At 50.3% G+C, this 21,668-nt stretch overlaps 2 protein-coding genes across 6 annotated transcripts in view; one reads left to right on the top strand and one right to left on the bottom strand.

The window, feature by feature from the left end:
• The window catches only part of FLNB (filamin B), a 65,160-nt gene extending 51,026 nt beyond the window's left edge, over positions 1–14,134 (top strand). For 3 of the 5 annotated variants that reach the window (XM_065749749.1, XM_065749748.1, XM_065749752.1), the window contains 15 exons: positions 38–178; positions 1,703–1,831; positions 2,344–2,517; positions 2,670–2,828; positions 3,174–3,377; positions 3,962–4,114; positions 4,430–4,552; positions 5,109–5,375; positions 5,717–5,854; positions 5,945–6,060; positions 7,841–7,973; positions 8,997–9,173; positions 11,377–11,595; positions 12,499–12,702; positions 12,992–14,134. In XM_065749749.1, the coding sequence (XP_065605821.1) occupies positions 38–178; positions 1,703–1,831; positions 2,344–2,517; positions 2,670–2,828; positions 3,174–3,377; positions 3,962–4,114; positions 4,430–4,552; positions 5,109–5,375; positions 5,717–5,854; positions 5,945–6,060; positions 7,841–7,973; positions 8,997–9,173; positions 11,377–11,595; positions 12,499–12,702; positions 12,992–13,179 (2,525 nt within the window). In that variant the 3' untranslated portion in view covers positions 13,180–14,134. The remainder of the gene's footprint in view (positions 1–37; positions 179–1,702; positions 1,832–2,343; positions 2,518–2,669; positions 2,829–3,173; positions 3,378–3,961; positions 4,115–4,429; positions 4,553–5,108; positions 5,376–5,716; positions 5,855–5,944; positions 6,061–7,840; positions 7,974–8,996; positions 9,174–11,376; positions 11,596–12,498; positions 12,703–12,991) is intronic. The other 2 variants (XM_065749750.1, XM_065749751.1) reach the window with 2 other exon arrangements.
• Positions 14,135–15,932: 1,798 nt separating this feature from the next.
• DNASE1L3 (deoxyribonuclease 1L3) lies at positions 15,933–20,007 on the bottom strand. The gene is made up of 8 exons (XM_065749335.1): positions 19,051–20,007; positions 17,940–18,028; positions 17,530–17,619; positions 17,291–17,403; positions 16,850–16,962; positions 16,600–16,757; positions 16,211–16,307; positions 15,933–16,068 (listed from the first exon to the last, which is right to left on the bottom strand). The coding sequence occupies exons 1-8, from the start codon at positions 19,180–19,182 to the stop codon at positions 15,940–15,942; spliced, it is 921 nt and encodes a 306-aa protein (XP_065605407.1). The 5' UTR covers positions 19,183–20,007; the 3' UTR covers positions 15,933–15,939.
• Between the last annotated feature and the right edge of the window lie 1,661 nt (positions 20,008–21,668).

Here is a 21,668-nt window from a genome sequence, read left to right as displayed (position 1 = left end):
TTTCTCCTTCTGTGGCTCACACGATGCCTTTCTGTAGGTGAGGTACACATGCCCTCTGGAAAGACCGATACACCAGACATTGTGGATAACAAGGACGGCACTGTAACAGTGAGATACGCTCCTACAGAAGTGGGGCTGCATGAGATGCACATAAAATACATGGGAAATCACATCCCAGGTGAGTCTGACAAAGCAGGTGGCTCACAGAGCTGTGTCCTGCTGACATCGTTTCCCTGCTGAGGTTTCTGTAGCCTCGTTGTAGCACTGCTGCAGGAGCTGCCTGGGACATCGTAGCACTCAGCAGCAGTTTGTCTGCATGCAGTCAGTTGAAAAACTAAAGCAAAGGAGTAAGTGCAGGCACATGTGAGCTTCCATTGTGGTTTAATAGTACCAGCCAGGCTTAAAATGGATTTTGGTTTTGGAAGCTAGCTTTTGTGGCATTCTACTATGGAGAAGAAATGTACAATTTTCTAACTACCATCTTTTGGGGGGTTGAAATTTATGGCCTTGTTGCTCAGCAAAACTAATAGTTACGGTACGTGTTTATCCGTAGAACTGCATTGGCATAAAAGCTACGATCTGTAGAGAGAACTGAGTGGCTAAAACACTATGGTTACTCTTTCCATCTCAGCGCAGTAAAATAAAACACACACGCATGCTATGCTGTAATCTTTCTTTCTTCTTGGCTGCTTCTGTACAAAAGGAAACCACACTGCCTTTCATTCTCTTTCTCTTCTCTTCTTTTGTCCTTAGTTCCCCAGCTCTTGCAGCTCACCACTGGCACTCTGCCCCCCTGGCAGCTCAGGCTGCCCCACAGGCATGGGGGAAACAGGCAGCTCCGTGGCATGGTGTGCAGATATGGGGCAGAGTACTGCCAGCACTGCCTTAACAGGGCTGCTGGTACTGCTGGGATACGGAAAGTGGCTGAAGCAGGGAGCTCAGATAACGAGATGCATAGTGCTGCTTCAGTACTCCATTTGGCTGTAGCACTTCTAAGTTCCAAACTGTCTGACGTACTGGCTCCGTGAGGCCATTGTCCCATGCCTGGCCAGGGGGATGCTGTGCCTCAGTGCTTCCTTCTCAAAGGCTGTCATGAATCAAGCTGGCTTCTGTCTCAGCTGCAACATCTAGCTTTGGACTTGGAAGCTTTCTTTGCCTTTTTTTGAAGCTATTACTGGCTGTTGGTGACTGTACTTCTTGTTCTTGCGCGCCAGCTTTACTAATCTGAGGCTGGCAAATGCATTTCTGGATGCCCTTCAGATGTGCTAGTTCAGGTTCATTGAGTCAGGCGATGTGCAGCACTCGCTCTTAATTCTGAGCTGACCAGATTCATGATTAGTATCTGAACCGAGAGACTGCTTCTCTGAGTCATGCTCTGATTTAACATGCTAAATATAAACTGGTGATGAGTAAGACCCTTTACAACATCATTTAAGCTTATCTGTGGTAATTGGAGTAGCGCTTTGTCATGACTAAGCTGTGGAGCAGTATTTTTTGAAGATGAAAGGAGAGGCATATTCATTTTGAAGTGCACTAGAGCGGTGTCAAGGTTCTTCAAATACCAGCTGGTGAGAATAGCACTGGAGAATGTGGCTGTGAATAAGCGTAAGATCCCGCTGGGTCAGAGCAGCTCGGTGCCTATTTCTTTCTTGTAGCCCAGGCCACTAATCCTTACAGTGATTATTGTTTTCTTTTTCTTTAGAGAGCCCTCTGCAGTTCTATGTGAATTATCCAAACAGCGGCAGCGTGTCTGCTTATGGGCCTGGCCTCATTTACGGGGTTGCCAATAAACCAGCAACCTTTACCATTGTCACGGAAGATGCAGAGGAGGGTAAGTCTGTTCTTCAAGCCCACCCTCCTCTAAACCAGGAACTTCTAAGAAGTGTGATGTGGGTCAGCGTTAATTTGAAGCATAGTTTGCATTGGTTTGTTCAAATACGAATCTTTGGTATGATGTGAACAATGACTTGTGCAAATGTAATGCAAAAACAGCCTTTGTCAGGCTGCATTGCATGAGCAGTAAAAATTGTTTTATTACTTCTTCTCGAGAACACTAGGTTCAAACGTGGTATAGAGTGCAAATGATTCACTTGATTAAAAGTAAACTGAAGGCAAATTAGGTCTAGCAGATGACATCTTGATCTAGAATTGCTGTTAAGTAAATCCAACAGATTGAATAGAGTTGTGGCCTCGGTGAGTTGGCCTGAGCTCTTTGCTGCTCTCCTTTAAAGAGGTAAATCTGAACTGTACTTCCAGCACCATGTTCTGAATCTTCCTTTTTAAATGTCCTGGGTCTTGATGTGCGTGAAGATTTACAGAACTGCTGTTTTCCTTGTTTCCTAGGTGGACTGGACTTGGCTATTGAAGGACCTTCCAAAGCAGAGATCAGCTGCATCGATAACAAAGATGGGACGTGCACTGTCACCTACCTGCCTACTCTGCCTGGGAACTACAGCATATTGGTCAAGTACAACGACAAGCACATCCCGGGCAGTCCATTCACAGCCAAGATTACAGGTGTGAAGTTTAGACTTCTAGAAGCGTGTAAGAGTGAAAGTTGACCTCTGGTAGCATGGAGGGCCTGGTTTGTGCCAGGAAAGTGAAGTCCTCCAACTTGTTCTGCATTTAACCTACTAATTTTTCTGACTCGTTTCTCTTTGTTTCCACAGATGATAACAGAAGACGGTCCCAGGTTAAGCTTGGTTCTGCTGCTGAGTTTTTGTTGGATATCAATGAGACTGATCTCAGTCTCCTAACAGCCAGCATTAAAGCCCCCTCAGGTCGTGATGAGCCTTGCCTTTTGAAGAGGCTGCCCAACAACCACATTGGTAAGACCTGGCAGTCTTCATCTGAGCGCAGCGTAGCAGCCTCTCCTCTGCTCCTCTGTGGTACTTAAGATGACTCGATGCTTTTCCACCCTTTCCTGAAGGAGATGTTGTCAAACCAAACGGTGCAGCTGGTGAATCAGGCTGACCTTTCCTGTTAGTAATCCAGCCTGTGACCGAACTGCTATTTGTCTGCTTATGTGAATGGTTTTGTGCCCACTTGAGAACAACACTTTGATATGCATAGAATGTTTTTTCAGTACATCATTTCTCTGTGTGATTAAGGCTTTATAATCGTGTAATGTGCTTAAAACTTGAATAAGTTTGTCACACTTCTCTGCTTTGTAGGTATCTCATTCATTCCACGGGAAGTAGGAGAACATCTGGTTAGCATCAAGAAGAATGGGAACCACGTACCAAACAGCCCTGTAACGATCATGGTGGTCCAGTCTGAGATAGGAGATGCCAGACGAGCAAGAGTTTATGGACGTGGTTTGGTAGAAGGACGAACCTTTGAAATGTGTGACTTCATTGTAGACACAAGAGATGCAGGTTAGTTTGATTGTAAAGGAACTCTCTCAAGGTCAGCGTTTCCTTTGCAAGGAGAGGATCACCAAGTCACAAGCTGCCAAGTATTCTGCTTGTAATGCAAAGAGAACATTAGACATGCATTTGTTGTTGTTCTCATTTATTAGCTCCAAGCAATGCTATTAATTTCTAAAATGCTTTTCATTATCTTGGCTAATGTCTTACTTTACAGCTAGCAAGGACTATCACTGGAAGGGATTTCTTTCATTTGTTGAGGCTGGTTCTAGAATCATCATGTACAGCAAGAAGGAAATGAGGAAGATACAATTTATTTTCGTGTTCATTTAATGTGGAGCCTTGACCACAGTCTTTGAAGCTAATATTTCAATGTTAATGAAGTAAAAGAGACATGGTCAGAGCATCTTAGGAGCTGAATGCATGCTTAAATGCGTTCTTACCTTCTCAGATCACAAAAATTCTTGTAAAATGACGTGCAGCCCCACACGGTCTTTTTGAAACAAGCTGGCTAGTGATTAGCTGCTGTTTTGGGTTTCAGTCATGTTTATTATATCACTATGGAAGTCTGAGGTTACTTATCTTTGTTGCAGGATATGGTGGGATCTCACTGGCAGTTGAAGGACCCAGCAAGGTAGATATCCAAACTGAAGACCTCGAAGACGGAACTTGCAAAGTGTCCTATTTTCCAACTGTACCTGGCGTGTACATCGTGTCCACTAAATTTGCAGATGAACATATTCCAGGTAAGTGGGAGTGTTTCCACCTTTGTTTAGTACAGCAGAGGTCTTGCCTAGCTGTCTAGTGCTGGAACTGCATGTGGGTTGGCTGATCTGGTGCAGATGGTAAGTCCCGAAGATTGAAGGAAGTTTTACTGGTACCCTCCATGCCAAGAATCCAGAGCTGTTCTGGTTACATGGTTGTATTTCACCTGGAATTCTCTGTAAGTTGACTGTAAGACTTTCACTTTGATATGGTACCAGTTAGAGGAAACATTCACGTTTCTCCTTGGTGCAATGTACGGTGAGCAGAGGAGGAATGAATTGCTGTGCTACTTGCAGGCAGCCCATTTACTGTGAAGATAAGTGGTGAGGGAAGAGTTAAGGAGAGCATCACACGAGCCAGACGGGCTCCTTCTGTTGCAACAGTTGGAAGCATATGTGATCTGAACCTGAAAATCCCAGGTAAGCAATATCCTTTTTCCCATAATCATAGCTTGTACTTACGTGATGTAGGTGTAACTTGAAGCAATGGAAGTATGAACTTCAGTGCTGAGTTATCCTCGCGTTAAGACAGCTTAGGGAAGAAGCACTGGTAATGTGGTCTCTTTGAACTGCTAAAGATAAACATATCCATGATCACCGTATGGAGAAATAAATACCAGGGGAAGCCCTAATCTGTTCTGTGTACAGCAAGCTGGAAAAATGGGCTGCTCAGCTCAGCCTGTCTCCAGGGTTGACTCTTAAGTGTTTGTACTGCTGCCTGGCACAGGTGAATCACGTAGAGCAGTTCTGGCTGGCTGCACTTGCCCAACATTCTCACCCGCCTCCATAGCACCTGGTGAGCTGTAACTGGTCGGGCTGGCTGCTTTGCAGCACACACCTAGCTGGGATAACACCTACATGCCCCTTCTGTCATCTGTGCTGTGTAATCTGCTGAGCTGAGTTTAAAAAAAATAAAAAAAAAAAATACACAACCACTTTGTCACTCTTGTTCATTTTGTATTTTTTTTCTCTTTAGAAATTGACTGTGGGGACATGACAGCCCAGGTAACCAGTCCCTCGGGAAGAAACTCTGATGCGGAAATAGTAGAAGTTGACAAGAACACCTACTGTGTCCGCTTTGTGCCACAAGAAATGGGGGTCCACACGGTGGATGTCAAATACAGAGGGCAGCCCGTACCGGGCAGCCCCTTCCAGTTCACTGTGGGACCGCTCGGTGAGGGAGGAGCCCATAAAGTGAGAGCTGGAGGCCCAGGGCTGGAGCGTGGAGAGACGGGTGTCCCAGGTGAGTCCTATGCCCTCAGCTTCCAGTGCCCGCTGTGCACAAACGCAGTGGTTTCTGTTGGTCCCTATGGGAGCCTCTCTTTGGAGAGCCTGAGCAGAGCTCAGTGTGACGCTGCGAGGTCACCTCAATCACCAGGAGCCATCAGCAGAGAAACAAAGGAATAGTACTGCTGCATCGTGCAGGTGGATAAACTCATGTTTAGGAAACTGCTCCCTGGGGCCTTGGCATGATGTACCATTTCTTATACACATAACTATGGATGCTGCGCAGTCTGTCAGAAGGAAGCTGGAGCCCAGCTGCAGCAAACTTACAGTTGTATGTTCTCTCCTGTGCTTCAACAGCTGAGTTCAGCATATGGACACGGGAGGCTGGAGCTGGAGGACTGTCCATTGCTGTGGAAGGTCCAAGTAAAGCAGAAATAGCCTTTGAAGACCATAAAGATGGATCTTGTGGTGTATCTTACATAGTTCAAGAGCCAGGTACGTACCAAGACCAAAATACACTGAAATAAAACGGAAGGCTGCTTCCAAAGACGCTGACGAAACTCACTGCATCTTTTCTCCCCACAGGCAACTATGAGGTGTCCATAAAGTTCAATGATGAGCACATTCCTGAAAGCCCCTACCTGGTTCCCATCATCGCCCCGTCTGATGATGCTCGCAGGCTCACTGTCACTAGCCTTCAGGTGAGACATAAGGAAACATCCCACAGCTTGCCACAGAGACTGATTCCGTCCTTGTTCTCTGAGACCAAAGTGGTGGTTCTTTTTTCTTAGTGATAACCTTGCCTTGGTTAGTGCTTGGTTTCAAGTTCAGCTTGCAGGCAGAGAGAGGTTTTTGGGAGCTTGGTACTACAGGCTGGTAGAGTTGGCCTGGTTCTAGCTAGCTTGGATTTGAAGGCAGAAGGCTAGAATACATGTACTGCAGCTGTTAATGTCTGACAGTGAAAAAGAAAAGGAGGAGATAAAACTTGCTTTTCCCCTCGATTTAGCTTGGGGTGACCCAGTCAAACCTGAAACGTGAACACGAAGCAGTGATCACGCTGATAGTTGAGTTGCTGTGTCAGCATGTGGGCTGAAAGCTGCATTTCTGCGGGCAAGAGAGTGTAGGCCATGTAGGAACATTACTGCAGCCTTGTTTGAGTGCTGGCATGGGCATGGACAGGGCCCCACACTGGAGTCAGCGCACAAATTCGCTCTGGCTGACATCAGGAAACCACACAGTCACAGATCAGCTCATCCACGAATGGCAGCAAAAGTCTGTATGAGTGAATTCCAGCTTTGTAGTTGGTCTGGGTCCATCTGTTAACCTCACTATTATGTGTGTGTGTGGTTACTTGCATTAAAGTACAAGTAGCATTAAAGGTCTGACTTAAGCCTCTGAAGCCAGAAAGTTGGAAGTGAGACTGAGAACGTGTGTCTAAATATACTGTACCTCAGTCCTCATCGAATGGCAATTAGCAGTTAAGACTTCAGTTGAGGCTTTTTTGATGTGCTCAGCCCAGTCTTTGCCTGGACATTCACTGTGTGAGTGAACTGTGACAGCCTGTTCCAATAGTGTCTCTTCTAACAAGGAGTTACAAGGGCGTTAATTAGTCACTGTGGTATTGATGTTTCTCTTGTGTTTCATTTAAAGACTTTTGACAGGAATACCCACTTCAGTTATGTCCTGGAGAGGCAGATAAAGCTGAGTGTTCTGTAAAGGAGCTCAGTGTGCAGCTAAACCCGCACCAGGGATTTGCTTCGTGTAGATCGTTCCTCAGTTCTACTCGGTTGCATTTATTTACCTCTCCAGGATTTAATTGAAAATGAAATCAGGTAAAGTATGTTCAGCAAAAAACATTGCCTCTCGTAGCTGCACAAGCTTTGCAGTGGCTGTGAGGAGTGGTGCCACACGGATGCAGAACGGAGCTGCCTTCAGCAAGCAGTGCTCTGCAGCATGGCCACGTCTGGTCCTGTGCCTTAAATTGCTTTCTCATTTTAAGACATTTTGTGGCAGCTTTCTAAATGTAGCCTCTTGTGGCAAATATAAACATGCCTATGACTCTTTTCAGACAATGGGATTATCTGAGGCTTTCCCCCTGAATGAATCTGGAATGAATGAACGGGCTGATAACGGAGCTGTCGCTTAAACATCCTTTGAATCAAGTGCCTGAATACAGGGGCCTGACCTCAGTGATAGCGGGTGGCCAGGCGTGTAAACATGCCTTTGCCTGATCTGGAAAAGTGTTGTCTGCCTTCCAAAAACGGTCTGGGACTATTGAAAGAATCAGCCCACGTAGGTGACTTAAATCAGTCACTGTGTGAGAGTGGAGAACCTTCTGACCTGAGAATTACTCTAAGTCACTGTGCTGTCCTTTGTTGAAATCTGAAAGAAATTGTGCCCGAGCGGTTATTTCCCTTCCTCAGATCTTGTGCTGTTTGAAACAAAATTTTAAATTTGGTAATCTGACTGTTGCATTCCCAGGAATCTGGATTAAAAGTTAATCAGCCGGCATCCTTTGCCATAAGGCTGAACGGGGCAAAGGGCAAGATTGATGCTAAAGTCCACAGCCCCTCCGGAGCTGTAGAAGAGTGCCATGTGTCTGAGCTGGAGCCAGGTGAGAACGGTTTGATGTTAATCAGAACACACACAAACATTCCCTGCCTCTTAGCGAGCGGGTTTAATCCCTTGGTTTGCTGACAGCCCACTGAGGAGTGAGCTCCATGCTCATTTGTTGTCAGCAGCTTCAGCAGGAGTTGTGTAAGCAATGCTTTTCCTAGATAGCTGGTGAGCTGACAGAGCCCTCACTTCTCTAACGTACTGATATTAAAGGGCAAACTCTAAGTTAGAGTTTTCACATGAAGCCTTGGCTTGCCAGTACAGCGACGTTATTCATAAAGGAAGGGGGTGAAGCATGATGTGGTTGTTGAATTTAGCCAATGAAGGAGTTTATTTTTCAAAGCTACGCTTCCATCTCTGACCAGTAGTTTATTTTTAACTCACACTCGCTCCTTCATATAGAACGTCAGGGAAACTGAACATAAGCAAACACTACAGAAAGCTCAGCACCTGTTTCAGCACTGAGCTTTCCTTTTTCAATTGAAGCCTGAGTGAGTGATGGTCTGCACTGTGCCAGTCTCTCTGCTTCCCAGCTGGGGAAGGTCAGCCGCTCCTCTGGGTGAATGTGCGTTCGAAAATGTGAAATACCAGCAAATTGCTGAGTGGCTCCTAAATAAAGGTGCTGTCTCTGGTGTCGGTGCAGCACGCTCAGCCTGCCTGGTACAGCTTGGCTTGCCTTCCCTAGCTGTTCTGTCTGCCACTGGCAGGCTGGGCTGTGGCTCAGCAGTCACGTCTAGCTCTGGGCAGGGCAAAGCTCTTAGCCTGGGTTGCAGGCTCAGCGACAGCTGAGATCAGCTCCTAGCAGACAAGGTGAAAATGCAACCCCTCACACCTCCTGCGCTAAAGACTTCATTTTCCAACTTAAAAAGGAGCGTAGCAGGTTGCGTGGCTGGGTTTGCTTATGCCGGGATCAAAACATGTTGAAAGGGTGTGGAGCCTTGCTCAGGCTGCTAGCCGGGGCTGAGTTCAGCTTCTGCTGATGTCACCTCTGGGACATCAGGACGGCCTCTTTTCTCTGCAGACAAGTACGCCGTTCGGTTTATCCCCCACGAAAACGGCATCCACTCCATCGATGTGAAGTTCAACGGGAGCCACGTGGTGGGCAGCCCCTTCAAGGTGCGCGTTGGAGAGCCGGGCCAGGCGGGCAACCCCTCGCTCGTCACAGCCTATGGACCAGGCCTGGAGAGTGGCACCACGGGTAACCCTTCTCGTACAGCTCCCTCGCTGGCCTTTGGCTTTCTGGAAAGGGCTAGAAGCTATTTTCTAGGCGTATTTTTACATCACTGCCATTGCTGAGACAGCTGAACTGACGCACGTGCTCTGCTGACCTGAGTGCAGACTAATTTTGCTTTCTCGCATGCTCCTGAAGTCTTATAACCATCGACTAACAGGTCTGCATGCTGCACTGAGCCTCAGCAAACTTAACACCTCTGTGAACTAGCAACTGTGGCAAAAGCTCCTTGGTCTGTGGGGCGGCTGAGCTCCATGTAGGTGGTCCCCTGCAGCTCTGGAGATGCTTTGGCTCAGTTCCACGTGGGAACTGCTCACATGAGGTCTGCAAAGCTTTTGCAGAACTCCACGGCCGTCAGAAAGCAGTCAGCAACTGCACTGCATGTGTGCTCCAGAGTGGGTGGAATACCGAGGGGGAACGAATGCCATCGACAGATTTATTTTGCTTTGTCCTGAAACTTGGTAACTTGGTAGTAGTGGAGCAGGGTTTCCAGCAGCTTGTAGTGAATGCAGTCGTCCAGCTGGCTGTCTAGTCTGAGGAGTTTAACTTGCATACCCCTGTTAACCCCTTGGTTGCAGGGTGCACCCTCTTAGCTTCCCCTTAGTGCTTGCACCCCCAAGAGATTTCAAGTTACCGTGCAACATGTAGGCAATGTGGTGTGTTGTGTTCTGTTTGTAGTGTTCCGTACGTGCTTCAGGTGCAGCATGAATACTGACCCTATTTATCTCCTTCAGCTGCCCCAGCTGACAGTTCTCAACCTAAGAACGCAGATAATTTTTTTGTCATTTATACGATTTTGGTCTTTTTGAGAAAATATGAAAGCGTTCCAAAATCTGTGCTTTGATCTGTTAAATGGTGTGCTCCCGTGGGCCGCACACACTGCTGAACAGCAGAGCAGAACTGTTCTTTTTTTTCCCCTTTGATGTGCAAGGTGACAACAAGTTTCCTTTATCTTATCTACTTTCTGTCTTTTGTGGATTCTATTTCATATATATATATCTTTTTCCTTGTAGGGAAAAAAAAACCAAAACGTTGCAGTTATTTGGCCAAAGCTTGTGCTGCTCTGGAGAAACCAAGCAGTTGATTTTTGGAAGCACGTAAAATAAAGATATTACTGCCTTCACTGCGCTAATAGGTGGAAACAAAAGCCTTTGTTAATACTAGCCACTGATACTTCAGGGACAGGGGAATTTTTCTCTGCCTATAAAGGTGCTCAGGGTTGTTTTTAATCTAAATAGACTGTTCAGCTTCAGCACTGTTACTCTGTGCCCCTTGTTGGCTCCTGGCCTCTGCTCGTGGCGTGCTGCCCTGGGAGCTGCGGAGCAGCAGTTCTGCACAATGCCCCAGTGTGAGACAGCCATGACTGGGGGCTGAGCACCTGAACCTGGGGCCGTGTGCCTGCAGCCTCCAACAAGGCCAGCCTTCATGTGTGTGGCTTCCTGCTGAAGCAGCCGAGCACGGTGCTGCTCCCAGCGTTGCAACACAGCCGCCTCTTGTGCAGAGAGGACAGAAGTTTCCCCCAGCTTTGCCGTCGCACTGCGTGCTTCGGTCTCACTGGAGTACACTTTCCCATGGCTGTCTCGGTTTGGTCGCCCCTGAGCCCTTTATTCTTCGTCAGCAGCATCTGATACAACAACCCAAAGGTCGTAAATACTTGAAGCTGGAGTTTGACAGTAAATTACGTGGGGGGACTGAGAGCCTCGCTCGAATTCTTCTCGCGCTGCTGGCACTGTGTCACTGGCTTAGTATTAGCACCAGTAATTCGGTTCTGCAAACCAGATGCTGTAATTAAACAAGCTTTTGTTTCCACACACTGCTTGGAGTGTTGTTGCAGAGCAGTTCAAACAGCCGTCTCCTCCAGGAGACCTCTCAGCCCTTGTCTCTCTCGCTTTTCTTGTGGGCCCTTCACTGCTGATTTATGGCCTGAGTGGTGAGACGGCTCCAAACTGCCCCGAGCTCAGGCACGGAGCAGCCCCAGGCAGGAGGGCCCCATTTTGAGTCGTGCCTTTCCCTTTGGAGCTGGCTTTTTGATGCCGAAACACTTCCTTTTTGGTCCTGAAGGGATCTCCTGACCCTTGCACCAAGTCACCGGTTCCTGTTTAATAAGTGAGGCTGCTTTTGTATCAACGGTGTCAGGAAGAGTGTGTCTTACTGTGCTACGTCTTTCTAGGGTTACAGTCGGAGTTTTTCATTAACACGACCAAGGCTGGTCCAGGTACCCTCTCTGTTACAATTGAAGGGCCATCAAAGGTGAAAATGGACTGCCAGGAAACTCCAGAAGGTTACAAAGTCATGTACACACCCATGGCTCCAGGAAACTATTTAATTGGAGTTAAATATGGTGGACCTAACCACATAGTGGGCAGCCCCTTCAAGGCAAAGGTTACAGGTAAAAAGCTAACCAGTACTTACTGTGGGCCCGACGTACTTTGTGTCACTCAGCAAGTTTGTCCCTCGGAGACAGCAGTCAGTTGAGATGCCTGGTGCCAACCACTCGAGAGGCAGCGTGCTTCTCTCCACCACTGCCAGACCCCGGGGCAGGAGTGCCAGAGGCAGAGGCTTTGTGTGGGTTTCAGAGCTTGTCAGCTAGACTCCGTGAAATGGTGTCATGGGGAGATGCTAGATCGTGACCTAGCTCTAGGGTGCTGCCTCAGCAGTGGGGATGTGTGGCTTATTTAGCCCTGTTCCTCCCCGAAGCCTGAAAGCTGCACGCTGACAGCACCATTGATACCCCTCTTGGTTTCATCTTGGTGCATCTCTGGCCTGACTGAAGGCCCTTGTGTCTGGGAGCTTGCAGGTGATGCGAGGAAGGCTGGTCTTACATCTGAGGGCTCTTTCTCTTCGGTGCTGTGTTGAAGCAGTACTGCTGCCCCAAGCTAGAGGAACGTGGTGGTGGTCTTGGGGTGGGCAGCAGGGACCACGCTCCCCTGGCTGGGACATGCTCTGCTTTCAAAATGGATTGTTGCAATATTGCACCTGCTTTTCTGCCAGCTCGAGCCATTTTTGGCGTTTTGGTGATTGGAGCACAATTAACTCTTCTCCAGCAGCAAGCTTTGCTTAATGAATCCTGAAGTTCCTGTGGTCCTTTCACCACTTAAGGGCTCTGGGATGGGATTGCTGGCAGTGTTACTGGATGATGTCGGTTTAAATACCGAAGAAGGAAGTTGCTCCTCTCTGAAAATGCATTTTGGATGCAGAATGCATGCTAGTCACTAGGAGGATTGCAAAGCCTCCTTCTGACTGCCTTTCAGATGGGGTGAATCTGAGCATCAGGACTCTTCTCTGTTTCCAGGACAGCGACTGGTCACCCCAGGCAGCGCAAACGAAACCTCTTCCATCATGGTAGAGTCGGTGACAAGGTCCTCAACTGAAACTTGCTATAGTGCCATTCCCAAATCCACCTCAGATGCCAGCAAGGTGGTTTCCCGTGGAGCAGGACTCTCAAAGGCTTTTGTGGGTCAGAAAAGCTCCTTCTCTGTGGACTGCAGCAAAGCAGGTAAGGGAACAGGAGCCAGCTGAATGGTTTAGCTGGATGTCTTTGCACTAAAACAGCTTTTGGTTCATTGTTAAGTGCTGCGTTAGGGAAGAGGGGGAGCGTGAGGTTGTGAACGGGCAGCTGGGAGTTCATGGGAACTCTTGGCAGCGCTCTGAGAGCTGACCCGTGCTCTAGCTGTAAATCTGCATTTTGCAGAGTTAAAATTCAGAGCTTGAGGTGATGACCTGGCTGTGCAGGTGTCGTGGTTGGGTGTCGAAGCGCGGGAGTGCTAACTGTGACTTTGCTGTAGGTTCCAATATGCTGCTGGTCGGCGTCCACGGACCTACAATCCCATGCGAAGAGGTTTCCATCAAGCATCTGGGCAACCACCAGTACAACGTGACGTATGTGGTGAAGGAGAGGGGCGACTACATCCTGGCAGTGAAGTGGGGTGACGAGCACATCCCCGGGAGCCCCTTCCATGTCACAGTTCCCTAAGCCCCCCCGCTCCCGTCGGTCTGTGCGCTCGTGGTGCGGCCGTGCAGTTACACTGGGTGCAGCCCCGTTGCAAATTGCAGTATCTAGATACCCACGGCTCACATTTCAGTACACTCAGAAGTAACCTCTGTAACGTTGTTTTTACAAGCATTTCACTTCTGTCCTAGTTACCAACGTAACGCGAATCTGTTTCACATCCTCCTCAAATTGTACCTTTGCAGTGCTGTCCGGGTCACTGTCGATGTTCAGAGAATCAGACACTAATTTCCCTCGTGGATGTTAAAGACTCTAGATGCTAATTGAAAACTGGAATTTGTCTTCGTAATTGGGTATCTTAACTACTGATTTTATTTGACTGGAGACCTTACGTTTTAGTTATGGAATATGACTTGGGCTGTCCCCAGTTCAAATGCTTTTCTGTAAAGAAATGAGATGAAACTGGTACTATGATAGGTGCCTTTGTATACTTGATCCATTTTAACGCTTGACGTTATAGAAGGCTACTCCAGGTGGCTGTACCACTCACATTTAAAACGTTTTTGAAAATGCTTTGCCTAATGGTTTACATTTAGGAAAAGTGTATCTTTTATAGCAGACCAAAAGCAGACTGGAAATTGCTTCCAGGCTTTACGTTAACGCTTTGTCAGTGTGTACCGGTAGCTTTTTGGCCACGATGCTAGCATTGCCTTTTTTAATTAGCTCGGGATTCTGGAGAAATTCCCCAAATGTTGCTTTACAGGTGAAACTCCCAACTGATTTATTGCCTTCTTAAGAGCAGCCCCAGCTTGGCTGCGTTCAGTGGAGCTCCTAGCTTGCCACGCCAGTCACAGCTCTCATCTGAGTGACCCACAGCCCACGAGGGTCAGAGCATGGCACTGTGGAGGCTGCCAGCTGATAAGTGAGGTGGTGCAAAGCCAGCCTGGGTGTGGACCCACGTTGTACTCGGGTATCGGGGGGGAGGGTGGGTGTGTAAATCTGCAGACAGATGAACCGCCAAACCTTGTTTGCTGCGTGCCCTTTTATTCTCTCTCAGTCTGAGGATGTGACCCAAATCAACGCTCATCTCCTCCGAAATTCCTTTCTGTGCTGTGGAGGGGATTCCTTCCTGGGGTCAAGGAGTGAAAACTCCCGTTGTGTTTGTCCTGGATTACTCAGTACTGCTTTCCAAGCATGTATCTGAATTGCTGTTGGCTGCTGGGGCTTTAGCACAGCTCTGCACGTGAGCTTTTAACTCGAGGTAGGATTTGTTGAGAAGCTGTCGAGACGTCGCTGTGTGTCCCTATGGAGAAGTTCATGCTTACAGTTCTGTAGCTCAGTCGGATGCACTACCCTCGAGCACAGTTGATTGGGGAAATAAAGGAAGGTGGGTTTTGGTTTTTTTTTTTGTTACTGTGCTTTTTTTTTTTGTGCCTTAATGTGAAACGCTCACGATGGTTGTAAACTAGGAAGCGAAAACAAAATAAACTGGAATAAAATGCAGGATTGTAAAATTGTATCTTATAACTTATTAAATAGAGATGTTTGCTTCATTAAAATGTGCATGTGAAAAACAACAGTGGGTTCTCTTCGTATGTAGTCCACCCCATCCCCAGAGGGGCTGTGGCTCAGGGCTGTGTGCAGGAGGTGGAGGAGGCAGCCCGGCCGTGCAGCTGCGTGGCGTGGCTGGGCGTTGCTCAGCGCAGCACTGCCGTGTGCATTTCTACAGCTGCGAATCCGTGCTGCGCGCTCCCGCGGAACGCGGCCGTCCCCTGCGTGGGCCCGAGCAGGGCGCAGCCGTTGGGCTTTGCGGCCGTGCCACCAGGGGACGCGCTGCCCCCACCGGCCGGGTAAGGCAAATAAGGATGAACTTCTTCAGCACGGCCGAGCCGCATTTGTCGTGAATGAATATCTCCATTACAGCCGTCCTGGAGGGAGCGTTACTCCTCCGTGCGTTGCCCCTACCTGAAAGACTACTGTGTGTGCTGAGATATGGGGCCGGGGACCCGGACTGATTTCAGCCTTCGCATGAAGCACTGCTGCTGTCAGCCAGACAGTGGCATTTCCATAAGAATCCCAATGTAAATATTTGTTCTAAATCAGGGCTCTTTCTTTCCTATTGCCTCGGCTGGAGCATCAATCAAGGCAGCTTATGAAACGCCGTATCGCTTTCAGATTAATTGCTGAAAGTCGGGGTGCTCGCTGTCCCCCATTGGCACGATCTGCTCCAGATTTATTTTCCCTCTCCAGATTTCCTCTCCCCAGACAGACCCCCCTGCACAAAGGCCAAGCTCTTCCCTCCCCCACACGAGAATCTGTTTGCCAGCAGACAAAACGAGGGCCGTGTGCTAAGATGAACCTTCGCTGTTTTATTTACACGCTGCTGATGTCTTCCATGTGACAAGGCATGCACTAAACAGTGATCTGGGGAAGCATATCTCTGTGCTGTGAGGCCAAATAGGTGCTGTACAATGAAGTCTGGTTTACTGCTGCATTCCCGGCTGCCTGCAGGGAGCTGCAGAGCCCCTCTGTGTGTTACAGGTGCAGTGTGAAACCTTCTGTCTGTGCATCGCCGCCTTGTGGCTGTGAGCGGTGCGGGCAGCTCAGCGTGCTGCTTCTAGCTCATTTATTTGCAATCGAGAAGGTTCCGTTCACCTTCGCACCCAAAAACGTTTGAAGCATGACAGAATATGTGTGTTCCCGCTAAATACTGCGCTCGCTGCGAGCGGGTGAGCCGCGCTCGGCTGCGAGGCCGCTGTCCTCGTGTGAGAGGACCTGGCACGCTCATGAGCCCGAGCGGCGGCTCTTTCTTGCTCTGCCCATCTTGGAGAACTTGGATTTCATCCAGTCTATGAAGCCGCCGCGCGCCTTCAGCTCAAACTCCACGGGGAAGTGGTCGCTCACCCCCAGCGCCTGCGGGAGATGGGCAGGGGGCGGTGGGGAGGGGATGCGCGCGCCGCTCCGGGTGGGTGCGCAGCAATAGGGACGCGCCGCACCTCCCCTGCACGGCTGGGCGACGCCGGCTCTGCTGGTGCACGGGCTGGGCTGTGCCTACCTGCTCCTCACTCATCTGAAAAGCCGTCTGGAAATCAAAGATGTTAGCAGAGTGTGGCACGACGGCCTGGCTGAGCTGCTCCCCGCTGACCACGATCCTGCAGGAAAGGGGCACTGGTGAGGGCTGCATTGAGGCCTCCGCGTGGTCACAGCTGCAAGTGGCACAGCCCGCAGGCAGCCATCGCCTCCCTTGGCAGTGAGACACCCGAACTCCTCGGCCCTCAGATCAGGAATGTGAGAGCAAGAGCCACAGTGCAAAACCACAGGCGGGGCACCTCCCCTGCACCGGGAAGATCTCACAGCCGCTCTGAGGGCTGTGTGCCACCAGCACCTTTCCGTGTGCTGTTTTCTCATAGGGTGTTACAAACAGGGGAAGGTTGGGCTGGGAACCTGTCATAGGGGCAGCTGGTGCTCCTCCTGACCGTCGTGTCGTTCGTGTCGCCGATGAGCCAGGCAAACTCCGAGCCCGTCCTCAGGCGGATGTTCTTCCAGTGCTTCCGCGGGACGTAGCTGCACCCCGCATTGAAGTCCCCCATGAAGACAAAGTTCTGCAAGGCAGAGCGGGGTTCAAAGGCACTTATGAGGATAGCTGTTCAAAATGAGACCAGCAAAGGCCCCTGTGGTGCCCGTGTCGACCAACCTTGGTGTCCCAGCGCTGCTTTATGTCTAAATACACGTCGTAGAGCTCGTCCATCTCCCGTACCGCCATCTCCGGCGCGGTGTGCAGGGGGACTATAGCGAACTCTTTGACAGCTTAAAAACAAGGCAAAAGAAACCAAAAATAAAATAAAATAAAAAACAAGAAGAACGAAACGCAGTGGGTAAACACGCAGTGAATCACAAAGAAAAACAGACTGGTTGGGAAAGCAGGTTTCCTAAAGAAGAAATGGCTTTGGCTGCACATCAGAGGGTGTTCGCTGTGTCACTGCAGCATTCCCAGCTCGAGCTCATCAGCCGAGGCCGGGATGGGGACACCGGGACTGCCCCAGCCCTGCCACCAGCACGGGCACAGCTGTGAAGCCCAGGCTGCTGAGCTGTGGCCATGCAGTGGCAGGACGATGCGATGCTGAGAGCACCTCACCAGTGTTTGGTGACTGGAACCAGACGACGAAGGGCTCTCGGGAGAAGGCGTCCTCGTCCCCAGGCTGGGTGTCGGGGTACTGGTAGGTTTGTTTCACTGACACCAGATTTCTCCTGCAACAGGACAGCAGAGATCCTGCTGCTGACGGCAGTGCTGTGACACTCAGAGCAGCTGCCCCAGGCCTGGCCTGCGTGCTGACCCCACAGGTGATGCTGGAAGGAGATGCCAGCAGCCCATACCTGTAGAGGAAGGCGTACTGCTCCTTGTAGCTCTTCCTGCCCAGCCGCCCGCTGACCACGCAGCTGTACTCCCTCTTCCCTTTCGTCTGGCTGGAAGGAGAGGGGATGCTTAGTGAATTCCCCAGTGTGAAAGGGGAATACACTGATCACACTTCTCCAAAAACACATCCCCCGCATCAGCCCCGAGCCAGCTTTGCCCCGCCCAGCCCAGCTCTCTCCCCACCACTGTCCCTGCAGCACAGAGGTGCAGAGCTGAGCACAGACCGAGCATCTTTCCCAATAGCTGCCTCCTGTAAGGGGTATTGTCTTTAGAAATGCCCAGCCCAGGCCATGTTCAGAGCAGGTTGGGTGGCACAGGGCTGGCTGCCCGCCCCAGCTGCCTCCTTCCCATGCACAACACACTGCCTTACCCAGCCAGCTGCTGCACGAGCAGGGGACACGTCCTGTTCTTGTTCTCCTTTATCTCCATCAGCAGCATGATGTCACAGCGAGAGATGATCTGCAGTGGGAAAGAGCAGAAGCAAGCCTGTGCTTGGCGTGCTCGGGGGCCTTAGGAGGGAGCAGGGAAGAAGTGGCTGCTGGGGTGAAGTTGGTGGAAGCAGTGTGAGCAAAGCCCTTCTCCTTTCGGCCCTGGGAGAGGGAACTGGGAGCAGAGTGGTTTCAGCTCTGCAGGGAAGGGGCAGTGTGAGCTGCTTTTGTTTCTCTTCAAATCCTGCGGGTGATATCTGTGGGGAAAACAAAACCCTTTCTGCGCCCTGACACTGTAAATACACTGCTCCTCATTTATTTATCCCACCCTCAGTTCTGACTGCAGTGCTGCCAGCCCAGAAGTGCGGGTCTGGCCTCTGTGCAGTGCAGAACTGCTGCCTGCACTGAAGGGATTGCAGCACAGCAAGCAGCAGCAGCCTCAGAGCTGCAGCCTGGCACACGGTGTGCTGCATGCTCCTGCCCCGTGTCCCTGCTGCTGTTGCAGGGGGCACTGCCAAGCTGTGAAGCCCAAGCGTGGTTCCTCGCACGTTAAACCAAGTTATCTTCAGCTCCACAGAGCCAGCACGGTGGTGAGGTTTTGTCTAAAGAAATTAGCAATCAGGCTTTGCAGTCCCACACCACTCTCCGAGATGATGCTCTGCTATCTTGGGGATACATTTAATTAGGTGGGAATGTTTCAGAATAATTAGCACTTAAGCAAGATAAATAGCGTATCACAAAGCAAAGCTCTGTGGGTTCTGAGCAAGGGCTGCTCGTACCGTGCAGAAAGGTTTGCATCCATTCCTAACTCAAATTCCAAAGGAAATAGCAAGTGCTGTGAGTGCCCTACTCCACGCAAGCTGAAAGGACTGCAAGTGCCCTACTCCACTGCAGCCTTGATTTTCTCTTTTACAGCATAAATGGTTTCAATTATTTACTCATTCATTCTTCTACCTGGAATTCAAGTATGAATAAAGAAAGGAAGTGCAAGATGATGCAGAGGAGAAGCCCACGCTGAGCTCCACGCCCGTCCCACCCCGGCGGTGGACGTACCTTCACCACGGCATCCAGCACCTCGGCTCTGGCTATTTTGGCTACTCCAAAAGACCTGACATTGAAGGAGCAGATCCTCAGGCTCAGAGACGGGTTGAAATAGAGGAGTGAGAACAAGACAAAGAACAACATCTTTGGGGCCTTAGACAAAATGAGCAGCTGTGTGCGTGCCTATTAATATGTGCACACGTGTTTTTGTGTGCTCGTCCCCCTGCGGCCAGAGGAGAGGTCAGAATGCTCAGCTGTGTCAGTCAAGAACAGGAATTGCCATTTCCTCCTTTCCCTCACTTCCATCTTCCAAAGAAGTGCTGGGACACTGACGCTGCTCAGAGGACAGCTCGCTTTTCTGAGCTGAGCTCTGTGTCCAGGAGGGGCTGTGGCTCTGCCAGGCCCTCAGTGAGAGGCAGAGAGCCTGGGGAGCAGGGGGTGCTGGATGGGCACTGATGGTGGGCACCAAAGGTTCTGGTGAAAGGTGCTGGCACACCTTGAACATGGAAGGAAAGAGCCTTTCCATACACTTACCATCTCTGCATCTAAAAGCAGATGTTTGCTGCAGGGCCCATGGGGGCTGTAGCCCTGAGCTCCATGCCCTGCCTCTCTGCCCAAGGGCAGCTTCTATGTCAGACTGGCTAAGCTCCCATCCCACGAAGGTGGCAGCACGAGGTGGCCTTGCTGGGGACCCAGCTCCTCCCTGCACTGCTTTATCTCCTTCTTCCACCCTTTGTACCACGCTGTAATGAAGAGGTGGTTCAGCTCAGGCTGTCCTGTTCTTGCACAAGAGCAGAGGAGGTGCTGGCTGCTGGGCTGGGCACATCCCCACACATCCCTGCCACGTGTGGCTGTGGCCGTGAGCACACCTTCTGCTTTGCTGCAGGCTGGCTTTTCCTTTATTTTTGCCTCTGAGCAGCAGATTCCCACAATCATCACACAGAGCCCCTCCACGGGGTCCCTTCTCTGGCTGGAGGTGTGGGTGGTGAGGCTCTGGGCTCACAGCAGCACTGTGTAGGACTTGGGTTCTGCTATTTCTGGAGCAATGCTTCAGCTCTTCATCCTCCTCCCCTCTCAGGAAGATTCTGAGGGATAGGCAAGGCAGGATGTGCCCCTTATCATGTGTCTGCATGTGCCCTGTGGCAAAGCGGGGGCACAGGATGTCCGGAGCAATCCTCCACCCGCCGGCTGGGCCGCTTCCTCTCATAGAGTCATAGGGTCATGGAAGGTTGGAAACGACCTCTAAGATCACCTAGTGCAACTGCCCACCTACCAACAATATTGCCCACTGACCACGTCCCCCAGAAACGCATCTCCACAGCTCTTGAACACCTCCAGGGAAAGTGACCCCACCACCCCCTGGGCAGCTGTGCCTGTGCCCAACCCCTATTTTGGAGAAGAAATTTTTTCCTAATATCCAACCCGAACCTTCCCTGGTGCAACTTGAGGCCATCACCTCTCATCCTATCACTGATCCCCAAGAGTCTGATCCCCAGCTCACTACAACCTCCTGTCAGGCAGTTGTAGAGGAGGGATAAGGTCTCCCCTTCACCTCCTCTTCTCCAGACTGAACCATCCCAGATCCCTCAGCTGTTCCCCATAAGACTTGTGCTCCAGACCCCTCAACAGCTTCATTGCCCTTCTCTGGGCATACTCCAGGGCCTCGACCTCTTTCTCGTAGTGAAGGGCCCAAAGCTGAACGCAGCTCTGGAGGTACAGCCTCACCAGAACTGAGCACAGGGACGATTGCTTCCCACTCCTGCTGGGTGCACTATTGCTGATGCTGTTGGCCCTCTAGGCCACCTGGGCACACTGCTGGCTCATCTTCAGTAGACCAACAGTACCCCCGGGTCCTTTTACTCCACAGCTTTCCAGCCACCTGCCTCACGCCTGTACTGTTGCATGGACTTGTTGCAACCAAAGAGCAGGACCCGGCTCTTGGTCTTGTTGAACTTCATTCCGTTGGCCTCAGCCCACTAATCCAACATGTCCAGGTCCCTCTGCAGGGCCTTCCTACCCCTCGGCAGATTGGCAGTTCTCCCCAATTTGGTGTCATCTGCAAACTTAGTGAGGGTGCATTTAATCCCCTCATCCAGACCATAAGTAAAGACATTGAACAGTTCAGGCTCCAAAACCAACCCCGGGGGAGCACGGCTTGTGACCAATTGCTAGCTGGATCTAATTCCATTCATCACCACTCTCTGGGCCTGGCCCTCCAGCCAGCTCCTTACCCTGAGAAAAACACATCTGTCCAAGCCATGGGCTGCCAGCTTCTCCAGGAGAATACTGTGGGAGACAGAGTCAAAGACTTTGTTGAGTCCAAGTAGACCATGTCAACAGCCTTTCCCTCATCCATCAGGCAGGTCACCCTGTCATAGAAGGAGATGAGGTTGGTCAAGCAGTACCTGCCTTTCGTGACCCCATGCTTGCTGAGTCTGATCCCCTGGTAATCCCACTCACTGCTGCCTGGCTGCCACAAAGGGCACCATTGCTCTGTTGGCACTGTAAATGGTGGCTGGCTGCACAGGCTGTGGGGCAGGCTGAGCCAGGGCAGCATGACCGTGTGCCTGCTGCTGGTTGGCATTGTACCGGGCACACACACGGACCTTTGGGCTCCTGGCAGACTTGGA

The sequence above is a fragment of the Cyrtonyx montezumae genome, unplaced genomic scaffold, assembly GCF_038088225.1.
Source record: "Cyrtonyx montezumae isolate F1298 unplaced genomic scaffold, pur_monq_1.0 scaffold_6, whole genome shotgun sequence".
Lineage (NCBI taxonomy): Eukaryota > Metazoa > Chordata > Aves > Galliformes > Odontophoridae > Cyrtonyx > Cyrtonyx montezumae.
Note: the sequence above shows the minus strand (reverse complement) of the source record. Positions and strands in the feature narration are given on the sequence as shown.

Coding starts and splice junctions, on each gene's coding strand:
- DNASE1L3 (XM_065749335.1), bottom strand. CDS start 19,182: ATGTTGTTCTTTGTCTTGTTCTCACTCCTCTATTTCAACCCGTCTCTG. Junction 16,758..16,849: donor AGCAGCGCTGGGACACCAAG/GTTGGTCGACAC, acceptor TCTGCCTTGCAG/AACTTTGTCTTCATGGGGGA. Junction 16,069..16,210: donor TTCAGATGAGTGAGGAGCAG/GTAGGCACAGCC, acceptor CATCTCCCGCAG/GCGCTGGGGGTGAGCGACCA.